The following is a 15,662-nucleotide window of genomic DNA, read 5'->3' as shown; positions in this document are numbered from 1 at the left end:
TCATAAAATAGAGAATACTTACTATCCTACCAGGTTGCTGAAACAAGAATTTCAGAAGTCAGTCTGTAATGATTTGGATTTGTTAGCAGATAATACAGAAAAATCTGGAGTTTTATCCAGAGAAAAAATAAATAATTTAAAAGTACAGAAATCATGACCTCTTTAGATGAATCACATATTGGTTTAGTTCCAGTTAAAGAAAACAGCCATTCTTTAGATGGTCAGGTGTTTAACGCTTGCATAAGCATGAAGTTGCTTCAGATTGTAACTATTACATTCTGGTCAGAATCAGTTATAAATGTGACTGGCTATAGCTATACCATAAGGATGTAGGGAAGCTGTTACTATAAAAACAATGTAAGTGATGTTTAATGTCCTCCTTACCTTAGATAACTGGGTAAGGAAATTCAAGAAAGTTCTAAATTCCACCATCACAGGCAAAGGTACTGCCAAGAAGCCAAGGGACACAATTATCACTTGTAATCAAAAGCATACTGAGGCCCTAGCTAGAACTGGGTGTCAGCTCCTTGGGACCTCTATTTTCTGGTGAGGACTTATCAGTTGAAAATATTGGCTTCCACATGATGACCACACAAGGCTAGTCCACATACATTAACATCACTAAGCCAGATTGATTTTTTTTTAATTAAGCTCCATACATTTTAATCAGCTTTCAGTATTTCCATCTTCTTAGTGAATGAACAGATTATTGAAATACAGAATAAAATAGAAGAGGAAGACTTGGAAAAAGAGACAGAAGGACATAAAGGAAAACTTCAGAGCAGTCTTCATCAGCTCTACTACATCAGAACAGCAGTTAGGAGGAAGCAGTTAGGAAGTACAGTGCAGTTCAGTCTACCTAGGAATGCTGTGTCTGCAGACTTCAGAAGTGAACAACATGGCAAATGCTCCTGATACTCTCTACAAAGATGACATTAAGGTACCTAAGGTCAGCACCAGTACCATTATCTAACAGAATGTATAAACAAAGAAAGAAGGAATTCTGTTATGGGTCTTTGGATAGAGAAATAATCAAAATTCGTGTATAAATTAATATTTTGAAATATTGTTGAGTCTTATTGATCTCAAGGTAAGTGATTCTATGCTTCAACACATGCTGGAAGACCTGACGAACAATTCTTGGGTTTAGTTTTCTTTTCACTGATGCCAGGAAATGTGAGATCCAGTCTGGAGTTTCTTTAAGAAACTGTGATTCTGTGAACAGCAGTGAGGATACTATTTCATGAATATTCTACAGTGGTACAATAAATCTTTAATAAAATTAATAAATTTTGTCTTCATGTAATAATTCAGATAAATAAATGCTGAGGGTTTTTTAAATTTTTGTAGTAAATTAGCTTTGATTTACACAAATTTCTTGGACCACATCTAAAAACCTGACAAAAATTATTACGGTGGAGGTAAGATGTACATTTAAGATCGCAGTTCCACCCAAGAAGCTAGTTTGAAAGATGGATCAGATTTGTTAGAACCTTCCACGTACTCAAAGTGAAATTAAGCTGCTCTTGCACAATATGGCAGCATTTATGGTTGTCAGGAAATTGAGGAAAAGCAGTAGATAGATGCTGGTAGAGACGACTCCTCCCTTCATAACAGCCTGCTTGTGGTCTGGTTTTTAACAATGCTTGATCATTTTGAGAAGGTCATCAAAGCTAAAAATTACCTATTTTTAAGACAGTTCATACACAGATTATAATTGAAATAAAGTGCGAGTTGTAATTCTACTAAAGGGAAATAATTACCTTAGTTTCACTGTGGGCCACGTAACTAACTTGGTTAATACATACACTGATACTCACTTTAAAACATATGCACTTTCTTCCACTGCAATATATAGTCTATTTGCAACCTAATTTATTCCCGTTTCCTAAAAGTACGTTTCAAAAGTCCAGTTAAGCAGTAAGATGAAAATTTATATAAAAGCATACACCCTTGGGCTTAATAAATAAATTATCTTGAAATGTTTATTATAGCTTTATATTTAGAAGCAAAAGCTTGCATTCTCAATAATTAAACAGATTGGATTGCCCTATATACTCAGATTCTACTTTTCACTTTTTTATTTGCTTTGTTAACAGTTTACAGAGTCTAAAATATATACCCTTCATTTCACCTTTTGTACCTAGTAAGATGTCAGCTGTGCAGTCTTGTAGTTCTTTACATTTAATGATCTGAAATGTAAATGAAGAGAAACTTAGATTTTTTATCTGAAATCTAAATTAAGAGAAACTTAACTAGATTTTTGTAGAATATCACTGTACAAATTGCAAGAGTTTCTGTAAAATGAAAAAATTTGGTATACCCAGTCCAGTAATTAGATTTAATGACTTGAATCCTCATAAAAGTCAAATTTATTTAAATAGAATCCTGCGTGACAGCAAGAATCTACACTAGCAAATCCAATTATAGGATTATGGTCCAAATATCAGAAGATAAGATTTCCATTGGAAAGTACATAAAGAACCGTAATTGAGTGGTTCAGATGATTTGAAAAATGGCTTACCACATTTCTTAAAATCTGTGAGCTATAAGCTTCATAATTCTACTAAATTCAGTTCACCATTCTGATTCTATTAAACATAGGAATAATGAACAAAAAATAAATACATTATTTGAAATTCTTAGGAGAGAAATAGTAGTGTAGAACTTGAAATACTAGTTTTAATTTCTCTCTGCAGAATTTCTGTTGGATATGTGAATTTTTTTTCTTTACAAATATTTTTAATGAGTTCACCATAACTGTTTCTGTGAGCACAGTGATACTTCACAACCAGTGTCCCCCCTTTCAATTTTGAATCCTACTTCACATACAGTTAGGGTTTTTTTCCCATAAAAACATTTCATTTGGGAACATGAATTTTTATTCTGTTGATAAAACAATAATACAATTACACTGATAAGAAGGCTACTCAGACCAATATACCATTATTTTTCCCTTTTGCTAGTTTAAAAACACCAATGCATGCATGAAAGGTTGTACTTTCTTACATCAGTGTTGGTAGTTGCCACACTTTTTGGTGTACCAAAAAGTTATTTTCAATTCTTTATTACTGTCCATTAGTAATGAAAAGCAAGGTGGAGTAAGTAATATGTAGCTTCTGGTTCTGCCTTGTCAGTGTAAATAAAAACTTCAAACTATCCCTGTAACTTAAAAAATTATTATGCAAATGCCAATACATGGTGAAATAAAGTAAACAGAACAGCAGTGGGTGAATACAGGAGGTGTATTTTTTGAGACTTCATGTAGTGATATGTAAAAGACAAATTACAAATGTGAAGCAGATTCCTCTAAGACCATTTTTCAATTTTTTATCAAGTATTTCCAAAATATTTCATGTTACTCATGGAGTACGCAAAATCATATGCTTTACTGTTCTCCATGTAGTCTTAGAAGTCTTGTGTTTGCAAGTGAGTTCTCTAAAATAACTCTGAAGAACACAGTTTTGATTTTCTGCTTGAATTACAACAGACCCAAAACCAGAAAATAAATTTGTTTAATGGTTATAGCTTAGTAAGATTAAAAAAAAAATAATTTATGTGCTTATCTACCCATATACCTATACTGTGTACTATAAATCTCCTCTAGCATTGCACAGTGACATGTTTGTAGTTAGGAATCCAATTTGGGTGCTGCTGTTTCAAAAGCTTCATGGGCTTTGATTCTCTAATATGTTTGCCAGCAGAGGGAGCCAATTTTATTCTACAAACATAAGGGAAAACAAAGACAGATTTTGTTTTTAACAGAAACATTCTGGGTCTTTTAACATTTATCAAATCAGAAAGGAATAAAAATAATAATTTTTCAGTGACATCTGTAATAGCATGATTTTGAAGGTCTCTATGATCTGTATAGCCTTATAAAGTAACCTGAATTGACAGAAAAGAATAGGAATACATTTTGAAAGCCAAGTTCCTTATGCATTTCTTATCATTCTGTTAATAATTCATTCCTTCATTTATTCAATTAGTTTAGACTAATTGAATTGTGCTAATGACTTCGGGTAGATGGCATACATGAAACATGAACACAAAGTAAAGGAGCTTACCTTGTGACATTTAGAGTTATTATGCTTCTAACAGGTCTGCTTTTTGGTCCAGCAGGAGGACGAAAAATCTGTCGTCCTTTATTAGTTGTGACAACATCAGGTTTTTTAATTTCATAAGGGTCAGTGGAATGGCTTGGGTAAGGATCAAATGTGCCTCCTTTCATGCCCCCTGACTGAAAAAAACGAACTTTTCGAAGTGCCAACTTACAATATAACTGAGTTAAAATATTTTTCATGCAAAAGCAAGTAAGAATACTGAATAGCAGACTGCATCATATTATGTAAAAAAACACAAACCAAATATTCCTTAAATTTGCAGTGGAAACTTTAAGAAAAATTTTAGTCATTATTTTGATGAATTCTTAGTTTTAAATGTTCTTTCATAAGTCTGGATTTTGAGGGAAGTATCTTAAAAATGTGACAGAAAAATTAAAAACATAACTCACTAAAATGAGCTATGTTGTGACAAGAAAAAAGGGAATTCCTATGTCACTATTAGTTTACCAGTGCACCTCCACATTGTACTGGTGTAGGGATTGTTACATACAGCAGGGCTTAGGCATTATTATCAATATGCTTTCTGACATACAGGGTTGAATATAGCACTGACTTTTCCTGAAATGTTATATCCACTAGTACTGCAAGAGTGGCAAATTTTAGTTAAAAAATATGCAGAGACCTGATTAATTCCTTGCAATCCTCTAGTACAGCTAAACCCCACAGTCTGCTGAGGCTGCATTCCTGAAAAGTGCAGCAGTAAGCGATTCAATCAACGATAAAGCTATTTTTCCTGTAAGAATTTATATAGCAGAGAGGAACAGTGTACAGGAGCTTGGGAAATACACATAATTTAAATATACAAGGAAAGCATATATGGTAGGTATGAAGGATGGGGAGCCTGAAGCAGTATCACCAGCACTGTCAGTCAGACAAGGTGCTGACTTTCTAGCAGCTAACTTTTCTGAACGTATTTCCATTCTGAGATATCCCAGCTGCCTCATCTAATGAGGCCAAACAGCCCACACAATTATTCGTGTGTTAGCTTTTTGCTGTCTCTTCCTGAATAGTTATATTTTCCTTGCTATCGTCATCTTCCTGAGATCAATCAACGTCAGTCAAATAAGTCAAGGGTGAAGGACATAATAATAGGAAAACAGTGATTAGCAGAGCACAGTATTAAATGACTGACAATGGAACTCCAACATGAAGAGCTGAAAAGGGACAGATTAAGGGGTGTTACTGTATTAGGTATCTGGAGTCGTTTAAGAGAGATATATTTATGCATCTTGAACCCATTCCAAAGTGAAATTAAGGTTTAGCCTAAGGTGGATGGCATAAATTTAGTATCTTATCTCAAAAAAAAAAAAAAAATCATGATGGAATGCAGAAATATCCATTTAGATTTTAAGAAATAATGGCAGTAAGCAACTGTAACTAATGAACTATGTTCCTCTATATTCTTCATGCTGGCTCCAGGCTTTATTTCTTACGCTGTCTAAGCCCTCCCACGTATATTTATTCTCATCCTTTTCCTTCTTTTCTCCTAACTACTGAAGAATTGGAAAATTCTAAAGCAGATTCCAAATTTGTGTCTGCTGATAGACAAGCAACAAGGTAACTCCTGAGTTTGTTCTGCAGCCTTTCCCTGAGCAGAGGAACTAACCTGAGGTTTTCTGCTCCTTCCAGCTATCCATCCCCATTCTAGAAATTATCTTTTAGATGTTCGTCCATATAGGCTAGGAGTAATGAGCCGGTTCAAAAATATATGAGTGACTGACAGAGTCCAAAATAGGAGCATATTTCATTTTGCTACAGTAATCTAGTTTTACTGTCACTTATTGTATAACCTTCTGCTTTGTGCCTTTTTGTGGTGTATGCAGTCATTAACTGTATGTTAACATCATTTTGCAGATTTTAAAGAGAAACGCTTTTTACGTTACTTGAAACTGGTCAGCAATTGTTGGGTCAAACAAGATGTCATTGCTCTGTAAATTGAAAACAAAGTAAATGGAATAATATCTTTTCTAAGAAAAATAAGAAATGAATAGCAAAACCAAATATTTATTTCTATCTTATGTAGTATAAGCAAAGCTTTTAACAGGAAATACCTGAATATTTATCTTCTCTCTCCAGTAGCTCTAAGACAAACTAACCTTTTTAGCAGGAGAACTTGGTTTGAAAGGTGGTTTAAGTGGCTTCTCTGGAGGTGGTTTCTTCATGGGTGGCAAAGGTTTGTCATTCAAATAGGGATTCATGTCAAAATACTCCTGGGGATATAGATTTAGCTTGAAAGGCCCTCCTTTAACCAACCGTTTATGTTCCTCTTGCACTTTCTGTAAAACAAATACTTGGAAAGAAATAATCTCGAGGATTTTTATGGTATGTTAGCCTAAGAGAAAAAAGGAATGCATTTAGATTTAGTCTTGGAGAATGTTCACTCTAACTTCTTTTGCACTGGATGCTTACTTCTGACTCTGAATTTGTCTCTCCTGCAGGTAAGTGAATTGTTTTTTCTAATCTTGTTCTTACCCTAGACCAAAAAATGTCCTCCTGCTGCCATTTTTCACTACATATAATGAAAACATACAGGATAACTAAAATCAGTGCAAGCAAATTTATGAGTTTTCTTAGATTTATAAACTTACATGACAAAAGGGACAGGTTTTTTTATATAGCATCTATATACCATTCTTCTGGCAACAACACAGAAGTATTATTGTTCTTGCTATTGGCATTGTTTGGCCATTATTGCATTGTAGCTTGAGGTCTCAAAATAAAAATTAAAAAAAAAAACTGCCAGATGTCACAAAGCAAAAATAATAAATGAACAATACCTAAATCTTTTTTATACAAGATGGTCATTAATTTGTTTTCCTTCCTCCACTTTGTAAATAAACATTAGTGATTTCAAGCTAAAGAAAATACCACAGAGTAGAAAAAGCTCATGTAAATTGTAATAAATAATCATAACACTAATACATAATAAAGACAAATATTTTTACCTTTGCATTTATTCTTTCTACTTCATACCCATCAGCTTCATGCAAATATTGTTCACCTATGGTAAGGTTTGCATAACTGTAATTAACAAAATTAATTACTTAGGTGTTCAAAACTCAAGAAACATTTAATAAAATACTCTGCAAGAAGCAATATTGTAGAGTTACCCATATCCAGTCCCTTTCTTTCCTGGATTAGTATAAAAATTCCTTCCAGGAGGAATGTATCTTCCTCTGGCTTTCAGCTGTGGACTGAAGTATGCATACGAACCTCCTATGGTTCCATAATAGCTGCCACGTCCACATCTGAAAATAGCAAAGGAACACATTAATTAATGTTTTGCAAATATTTCAGGCTTTTCATATCTACCGTGCCAAAATGACAGTAAGTAGAAAATCCAAACAATATATCCATCTCAAGAGTTAAATATAAAACTGGATTGGATCCACCATCTGTGGATCTACTACAGCAATTCCATGCACAGCATTATGGACAAAAAAGAAAGAAGATAGTGGCAGAGATGGAGTTTCAAGGTATCTTAAAAATATAAATATCCTTAATAGAGGTGGTTTTAATTTTGCACCAACAAGGTGAAGGAAAGCTGATAGAAACAGATTCCAGAGACCCAGAAGAATAGGTTAAACAGATTTGATGCTTGATGACAAGAGGACAGGCTTTCCCACAAGTTTACAGAAAACAGTAAGTTAGTGTTGGTAGGGTACCTGTCTGAAAGGGGTTTTTTTCAGGGAGATGTTAGGACTAGTTAACTTTCTGTCTCATCACAGAAGGAAAGTAAAAGGAGGCACAGTTCATTCAGGAGAAAAGCCTCTGTCTACAAAGCTATGGGAGTTCACAAAATGGTTTTTTGAAGACCAACTTGGAAGTCAGTATTTGCTGACAAGTGTATGACATGCTCTTAAAGTACATGATCATAGAGCTGCTAAAGAAGAAAAGGACCGAAACAAATTAGTGAAATAGCTGAGTGGCAATTTGGTCCACTAATCTGCAGCTACAGTGGTCCAAAAAAGCCCTAGACAACCAACCCTCTATCCCCATGCCTAAAAACCCCAAAACAGAACAGAAAAGAATAAGCAGGGGCTACCGTATGAGATCTGTCAACTACTCCAGATAGCCGGGGTAATCTGCTTTGCCTGTACTGCCTGCAATTATTGTGGGGAGAGAGTAAAGTGTCTCAGTGAGGTCCTACTTAAAAGGGCCACTGATGAATACTGACAGGATTAGGATGCCAAGATATCATTTGTCATCTTTGCACAGAACTCTAACCTGCCTGTTCATTACCCTCCCTTTATTTAGGGACTTCATAAATAGAGATAAATCTATTATCTCTATTTAGAGACTTCATAAATAGAGATAAAAATGGGCAAATTGACAATGCACAGACAACCTTTATCTTGGTGTTCCCTAGCTCTTAAGCGTTTTATTTCATATTCTTTAAATGTCACTTGGGTGTGTAGGCTTTTTATATGCCAGTAACAAAATAACAGAGGACATGAAAATAGAAAAGAAAGGCCCAGGATTCAGTCACATCTTCAGAATATGACATCTTTGCAACCTTTCCATTTGCAGCCAACAATAAATGTGGCTCCAACGTAAAGGAAAGATTCCCAAGAGCCACCTATCATTCAGGCAGGCAAGAACAACTCAGTGAGCAGCAACACAGCTTTGCGCTAGTTCCTTAGTTAAAAAGGGAGTCAGTTTTGGATGTAAGAAATGTATAATCGCTCTCCATAACTGCTTCAGGATTCCGTTAAAAGACAACCTACCCACTTATCCAGCCTCTGCTTCAGACTACTCTGTTAGTACAGATTTAGGGGAGGATAAAGACAATAAAGAACCTGTCCTAAAGTTCATGTCTAGAAGAATTCAAAGGTCTTACAACAAGAGTGAGAGCACGAGCTGCAGCACCCACAGCCAGCAAATGCATTTGTGGAGGCAGTACATGGAAGAAAGCACATGAGTGAGTCTTCATTGTGAGACCCCTCCGCTGTTGGACTCGGAACCCAGAAAGTAAGTGAACAAGGCTCTCATTGACTGTCATGGATTTGAAATCAGTGCCTAGGTATTTCTAACAGTTAAACCCTTATAAATAATTTGGCTGCTATAAAGTTGTACTTGAAAGAACGTTTTTAATATAGGGCTCACGCATTGTCTATCCCATCAGAAATAGCACACATATATCCAACAGAAGACCGACACATCATGTCTTCATTCCTATTAAAAGCTAAAATGTTCCCATAACATACAACAGAACATAGTTAATCCCTGCATCCTAAAGTATAATTATATAAAATAAACAAGAGGCTACTCTCCAAACTTTCCAAAAGCAAAGCTGCAGAAAGATATGACTAAATATAACCACGAGACTGTAAGAACTAGGACCTGTACACAAATTGAATCCTCCCATGTCTTATTGCAGAAACAAGAACAAAATAAGATTATATAGTTATAATTAAGTAATCAGGCTATATATGTTTTCTACATGTGAATAATAATAGTTATATGGCACCAACTGCATTGTCATTAACGTTGTGCAAATAGCAAAGAGACATTTATTTTAATATTCTGCATATATTCCTCAGCTCTTTCATGTTCTGGTCATCCTGTAGGATAATTGGCATTTTTTCTAGCAAAAAGATGATGGATATGGGTTTGTTGAAAGGAAAACATTGCCCCTGGTTAGTGGCCCCTTTTTCTACTGTTTATTCAATATATATGCCATCTCTGTTTTGGGAGGCTCATAAATGGGAGGGAGAAGATATCTGACAAATTCCAATAGATTTCCTCCTAAATTAAAGTTAAATATTCGTTTGTTAATTATCCACACCCTTTTCCCATAGCCGTCTTCACTTTCACTGAAAATAAAAAGCTAAGTATTTTGTTTACAGCAAAATACTGTAGTTAAGAGCAAGCATCAGGACCTGATTTCTGCCTGGGTTCAGCCTTCCCTCTGTTACTGCTCAAAATTCTTTCCTGATTACTGACTAACACTGCATTGTATAAACAACAATATTGTATTCTCTTTACAGGTTTTATAAGAAATAATCTGTGAAAATTATCTTTAGCATACAGAAAAGAAAAAGTGACAATTTAAAACATTTTTACAACACTTACGGCAATTTGTCTCCATTACTGGGAAGAAAAGCTTTGCCCAAATTTTTCTTTGATTCTGCCAATCTATAACGTCTCCTTAGCTGAACAGGGTTTGAGTAGGCTTCACCATTGAAAATCCTCCCAAACTGAGGCTCAAAATAACCTGCCTGCAGAGCTGACAGTGTTTTGGTCCCCCCAGGTAACATCTGTCTGTTCTTGCTCGCAGCTTCGTTAAAATGGCCTTTAAAAAAGTAAGCACTGTAAATAACAGTTCGATGTTAGTGCTTCTCTTAGCCTACATTAAAAAACTAAGGTCTGGATCTGGGTGGCTCAAAGAATTTAATACAGAGCATTTAACTTACAAATCATGCAAGTAAATGGTTGTGTCTGAAAGACAATGCTATGAAAAGGTATTCACAGTACCTAGTTTTAGTTTTCTAACCCCTGCACTTGCTTTACCTGCAATGGAGAGAGATTTGTTACTCCAGACTACAATTCAGAGCCAGAGCTGATGCCTATTTATATACTATGAGTAATATTTCAGAGGAGCATCTCTCTTTCCCACTGATTACCAACCAGGTAGAACAGTTTAAGTGCCTCCAGTTGGGTTTTGAATCCCCAGCAGCTCAGTGTTGTAGAAGTGTATCATCTGGGGTTCTGGTAGACGTGTTCATCACTGACACAATGACACAGCAGAAATGTCTGTGTTGAGAAGCCAGGATTATTTTGAAATATCACTTTGAAGCAGCTACTGAGGGTTAACCTCAGTAACCTTACTAGTTACAAAAATTACCTTTCTCAATGAGTATCCCCATTAAACAACAAAAAAAGGAGAATATTCTTTAAAAAGACATGATGGGCAATCTCACACATGTGAGTCAGATCAGAACAGAAAAAAAATTGCAACACATTTAAAAATAATGACAGTGTAATTGTCAATAACAGAAAACCTGCTGAAAAAGCACACAAAAACCACCACTGTTTTTCACAAAAGCAGGAAAACACTGGTAACCTGCAGATAATTAATATTAAAAAGAAATGTATACACTAAAAGATTTTATCAGTCCACTATGCATATATATTTTTCATTTTTACTGGATTTCTCCTTTCTTTCATATATTTATTCCAACATATCAAGCCTTTCTCTTAATAATACAGACCTGAGCAAAGAATATGCGTGAAAAAGCAGTTCCCACCACCAAAAAAAAAAAAATTAGAAAATAGTGATTCTGAAAGCATATGGATACTACAGGTGGTCCCTATCACTAAATAGTAATTAAAATTAAATGTACTTACGCCTATGATGTGATACATATTTATCTCCAATGGTAATATAACCTATTTCACTGAAGAGGCCAATCCTCTCCATATCACTTTTCCTTTCCGCAGGCATGGCTGGATCTGTGTGACAGTGCACTGCACTAAAAGGTTTGAAGTATCCTTGTTTATCTGTTCTACTGCAAAAGTCTATAAGCAGTCCACACCTGTAAACAAAAAGCTTAAGTAAAATGCAAGAAGTTTTGGTTAAAAATATATTAATCTGAAGAATCTGAAAAAAATGGAAATCTGAAAAATCTGAAAAACAAATTAATCTGAAGAAAGTAATCTAGAATATGATTGACAGCTTTGATGCTTATGGGACAAATGGACTATGTGGGATTTAGACACCATTATTCCTCCTCTGTTAAACAAATTCAAAACATGAGCAGAGGGAGAAAATCAAATGCATTCATAATACAAATGGTGCAACTCTTACTGAATTTACAGTGTTTGGGTCAAAATTTTTGACAGGTGTCTTCAGAGTACTAAGACGAGAGGTTTCAGTGGCATTAACAGCTAGTATAAAAACATGTCGAGCATATTTCTTCATATTGTGGGTTATCTCTAGCAATGGTATAGAATGTCAGTATATGGACAAATCTGGGGTGAAACATAAAAGTGGAATTTTGGAAACCCTCTAACTAATCCCAGACCAAGTCATGGTAAGTATCTCCAACTTCTTGCTTTTAAAGCAAATGATTTACAGTAAATGTTAGCTTTTCCTCATCATCACCTTCACTGGAGCCTGACAGAACTAAGGAAAATACCTAGTCAACAAGTGAAACGAACTCAAGGGCTTGAAAAAAGAGCAGATTTAGCACTAGGATTACCAGGGATCGGATTCCCAGAGTGAAAACTAGCAGAGATGAGAATCAGAATCGGCTAGAGGAAGAACTGCCCTGAGGAGGAAAATACCAATATATGGTAAATTCACCAGGAATGGAAATTAAGGTAGAAGAAATTGGTTACTATGTTAGGAAAGCTATTTCTTGAAAGTCATGAAGAAATGTCAAAAAAATCAAGGATATGCAAACAAATAGCTTAAGTATTTTGTGTTCACACAGCTCAAAAGATAGCAAGGAAGTTAAGACATTAGGGTGGAACACAGATTAAAGACAATGTAGGTCAGGTCCCATGTTGGTATTAACTACAGGGGCGAAGGCAAGATGGAAGATAGGAATGAAAATATCTCAGGCAGCAGAACTCTGAGAATATTATCACGCATTAACTGTATCTGGCATGTTAGTGCAGAGCAGCAGCACAGCAGTGGAAATCTATATAGTATATAAAATCTATATTATTTTATTATAAAAAATAATATGCTGGAACACTGTGTACGATGGAAGGGCTAGCCACACCCAGCTTACGCTCAGCACACAGGATGGATGGCATCCGGAAGTTTTTTATAAGTTTGAAGCAATTTTTTTTTTTTTTTTTAACCTGTGGAGGTTCACGCAATGTAAAATGAGCACAGCTTCATCAGGTAAACTCGGCACTGTTGATTATTGGTAGATCTAGACATCGGGCGAGCAACAACAAATAGCACTGAAAGAAGACAGCAGTAAACGGACCCTTGGAAACAAAGTTTGGTTTGCGGTTATGAAGCCAGTTGACGTTATTGATGAGGAGAATAGGAATGATTTATTGAAATTAGACCTGGAATTAAATTCTACAGGGTAAAGCAAAAATCACGGGGTTAATGGGAAGGATCTCTGGACCTCAGCAGTTCGCTGCGACTGAGGAGATGGAACGAGGACAAGCCTGGCCCTGAAGCCGCAGTGCTGGGAGGCAGCAGGCGGGCAAGCACGGTTCTGGAGCGTCCCCCGAGCCATTTGTAGGAAAGGTGAGGAAATACCAGTCTTTAGCCACAGAGCGCCAATGCCACATAAACTGGATGAAGCACGGCTCCAGCTCGCTACCCAAACTAAAGCAAAGCTCAACTCTACGCACCGCACCGCGCCAGCCCGCCGGTACGTGCGGCAGCACCGCGGGGGACGGAGGGCCGCTGAGCCCGGGGGCAGCCGAGAGCGCCGCGGCACCTCCCTGCCGGTGCCTCACTCTCACGAGGCCGCCGCCCGCTCTCTGTTGCTGCCGGTTGCCCAGGAGGTGGGAAAGCTCCACCGGCACGGCGGGCGGGCCGGCCTGCCGCCCGCCGCCCCCCGGCCGCCGGCAGTGGAGCGGCCCGGGGCGGTGGCAGGGGCGGGGCGGGGCGGGGCGGGAGGGCCGCGGGCCGTCACGTGGCGGGAGCGCGCGTGCGCGCGCGGGATGCGGCCGGGCCCGGGCCCCGCTGCCGGACGCGGTGAGTCCGCCCCTCGCCGGGGCCCGCGCCGCGCCCGCAGGGGGGGTGCGGGGGCCGCCAGCAGCGCCGAGCCGAGGGAGGGGAGGGTTCCCGCCCGGGCCGGGCTGGGCTACCAGCGGGGCCGGGAGCTTGCCCCAGAGGACCCCCACACCCGCGAGGGCTGCGGGGAGCGCTCTGCGGCGCTGTCCTGTCCTGTGGCGAGCGGGGCGGGCCGGGGGCTGGTGTCCGCCCGCCCGCTCCCGCGTGGGTGCTCCGCGGCCGCCGTTGGGCCTCCGGCCCTCAGGGGCACCTCGGGCGGAGGTGTCGGGGCGCCTTGGGCAGCGCAGGGCGCGGGGCCCTTTCTGCGGGGCCCAGGCGGTGTCGGAGGGGCAGCGGCTCCTCCGGCGCTGCCCCCTTCGCCCCTCGCTGCGGCCTTTCCCCATCGCCCCTGGGAGGTACCTTGGGTCTCGGCCGGTGCGGCTTTTGCCAGAGACTTCTCAGACCTCCTCATCCATGATGAGCCACTAACAAGAGGCCACATCTTCCCTCCCTCCTTTCGCAGAGCTCCGCTTTTCGTTCATGCACGTTATTCTTATGTTGTAATAACTCAAAGAAAAAAAACATCTTTCTCATTAACCTAGGCAATCTATTTTTTCATGTGCTGACGCCTGTGGATCTCACACTCCAAAACCTTTTTAATGTCGGTAGCTGCGTTATCTCGAATAGTTCAGGACTATGCTTCAGAAACCAAAACAAAATTAAAACATTGCAACCTTGCCTTTTTTGTTTCTTGGAGTAAACTTTGGCACTCCAGAATCATGCAAACCTGAAAATCCTTTGCCCAGAGCTAAAAGTGTAGATGCTTATATTTTCATCAGGGATGAGTATCTTTTTGTATATTTCTGCTTAGAATACTTCTAATGGGAAGAAAATTAGCCCTATGTTTTGATTCCTTTATTTCATGAATAATGATAGCATTACACCTGGAACTTTCCCATACTTTGTAAGCAAACATTTACATGATAAGTCTTTCCAAAGGGTCTTAGTGTAATTATTATTACAGGTGTTTGGTGGGGTTTTTGAGAGGAATTATGGCTGTGAAGCATTTTTTTTTGTGCACTGTTATGCTTGAGCAATACCCACACTCTTCTGGGTCATCACCTTTTGTGCCTCTTTCTGCTGGCACAACATTTTGTAGCAGTGTGTTGAACTTGGCTGGGAATTGATATGGCTGAAAAAGTCTCTCTATAAAAGGGTGGTTTTCCATCTGGATGAGGTTTCTGATGAAGTTTACATTAAAATGTCTGCAAGAAGCAGTCGTGGGGGGACACAGCAGGGACTTTGGAAGGGGAAAGAAACAGCTGGGTGGTCTCTGTGCTGGCATAAGCAGCTTTTCTGTCAAATGTGAAACTCAGCCTAGCTGGGGGGGGGGGTGGGGGGTGGGGTGTCCCTGCCTTTTTTTTTTCTTTTCCTGAGTATAGAATATCTTATTTAAATAGGAAATGCGGTTTAAGGATTGTGTTTATAGCAATACTCATGTAATTGAAGTACTGGCTCTGGAAATTATGTGCTGCTATGCCACCCTGTTTGTTCACTGGCCTTTCATACCCTGAGCAGCTGCAGTAATTACCGGTGTGCTTGCACACTGTGCTATAACAATAGTCAATTGTAGTTTGAGAGAAAGCACGTTGAAAGCTATTCACTTTCATTGCTTCTTTTTTCTCCTTAGGTAATTCTAGAAGCTATGGACATAATCTTTAGAATAAGAGGAGGCTTGGATCTTGCATTTCAGCTAGCAACAACTGATGGTGTGTCTATAAGACTATAATAGATTTCTTAATATTTATATAAGTAACCTGTTATTAATTAACAATTTATGATGTTTA

The 15,662-nt window shown here is 38.3% G+C and overlaps 2 protein-coding genes across 5 annotated transcripts in view; one reads left to right on the top strand and one right to left on the bottom strand.

Moving 5' to 3' along the window:
- Positions 1-2,123: 2,123 nt before the first annotated feature.
- Positions 2,124-13,507, bottom strand: CFAP96 (cilia and flagella associated protein 96). 2 transcript variants are annotated; one of them, XM_074905832.1, is made up of 8 exons: positions 13,449-13,507; positions 11,475-11,662; positions 10,200-10,419; positions 7,235-7,372; positions 7,070-7,145; positions 6,221-6,400; positions 4,068-4,240; positions 2,124-2,192 (listed from the first exon to the last, which is right to left on the bottom strand). In XM_074905832.1, the coding sequence occupies exons 2-8, from the start codon at positions 11,569-11,571 to the stop codon at positions 2,144-2,146; spliced, it is 933 nt and encodes a 310-aa protein (XP_074761933.1). In that variant the 5' UTR covers positions 11,572-11,662; positions 13,449-13,507; the 3' UTR covers positions 2,124-2,143. The 2 variants fall into 2 exon arrangements, with proteins under 2 accessions (XP_074761933.1, XP_074761935.1); XM_074905834.1 differs by lacking the exon at positions 13,449-13,507 and adding an exon at positions 13,217-13,319.
- The window catches only part of UFSP2 (UFM1 specific peptidase 2), a 15,791-nt gene continuing 13,497 nt past the window's right edge, over positions 13,369-15,662 (top strand). For 2 of the 3 annotated variants that reach the window (XM_074905830.1, XM_074905829.1), the window contains exons 1-2: positions 13,764-13,805; positions 15,506-15,584. In XM_074905830.1, the coding sequence (XP_074761931.1) occupies positions 13,764-13,805; positions 15,506-15,584 (121 nt within the window). Of the gene's footprint in view, positions 13,469-13,763; positions 13,806-15,505; positions 15,585-15,662 lie in introns of those variants that run through there. The other variant, XM_074905831.1, reaches the window with a different exon arrangement.

Source organism: Athene noctua, chromosome 4 (genome assembly GCF_965140245.1).
Source record: "Athene noctua chromosome 4, bAthNoc1.hap1.1, whole genome shotgun sequence".
NCBI classification, from domain to species: Eukaryota; Metazoa; Chordata; class Aves; order Strigiformes; family Strigidae; genus Athene; species Athene noctua.
Note: the sequence above shows the minus strand (reverse complement) of the source record. Positions and strands in the feature narration are given on the sequence as shown.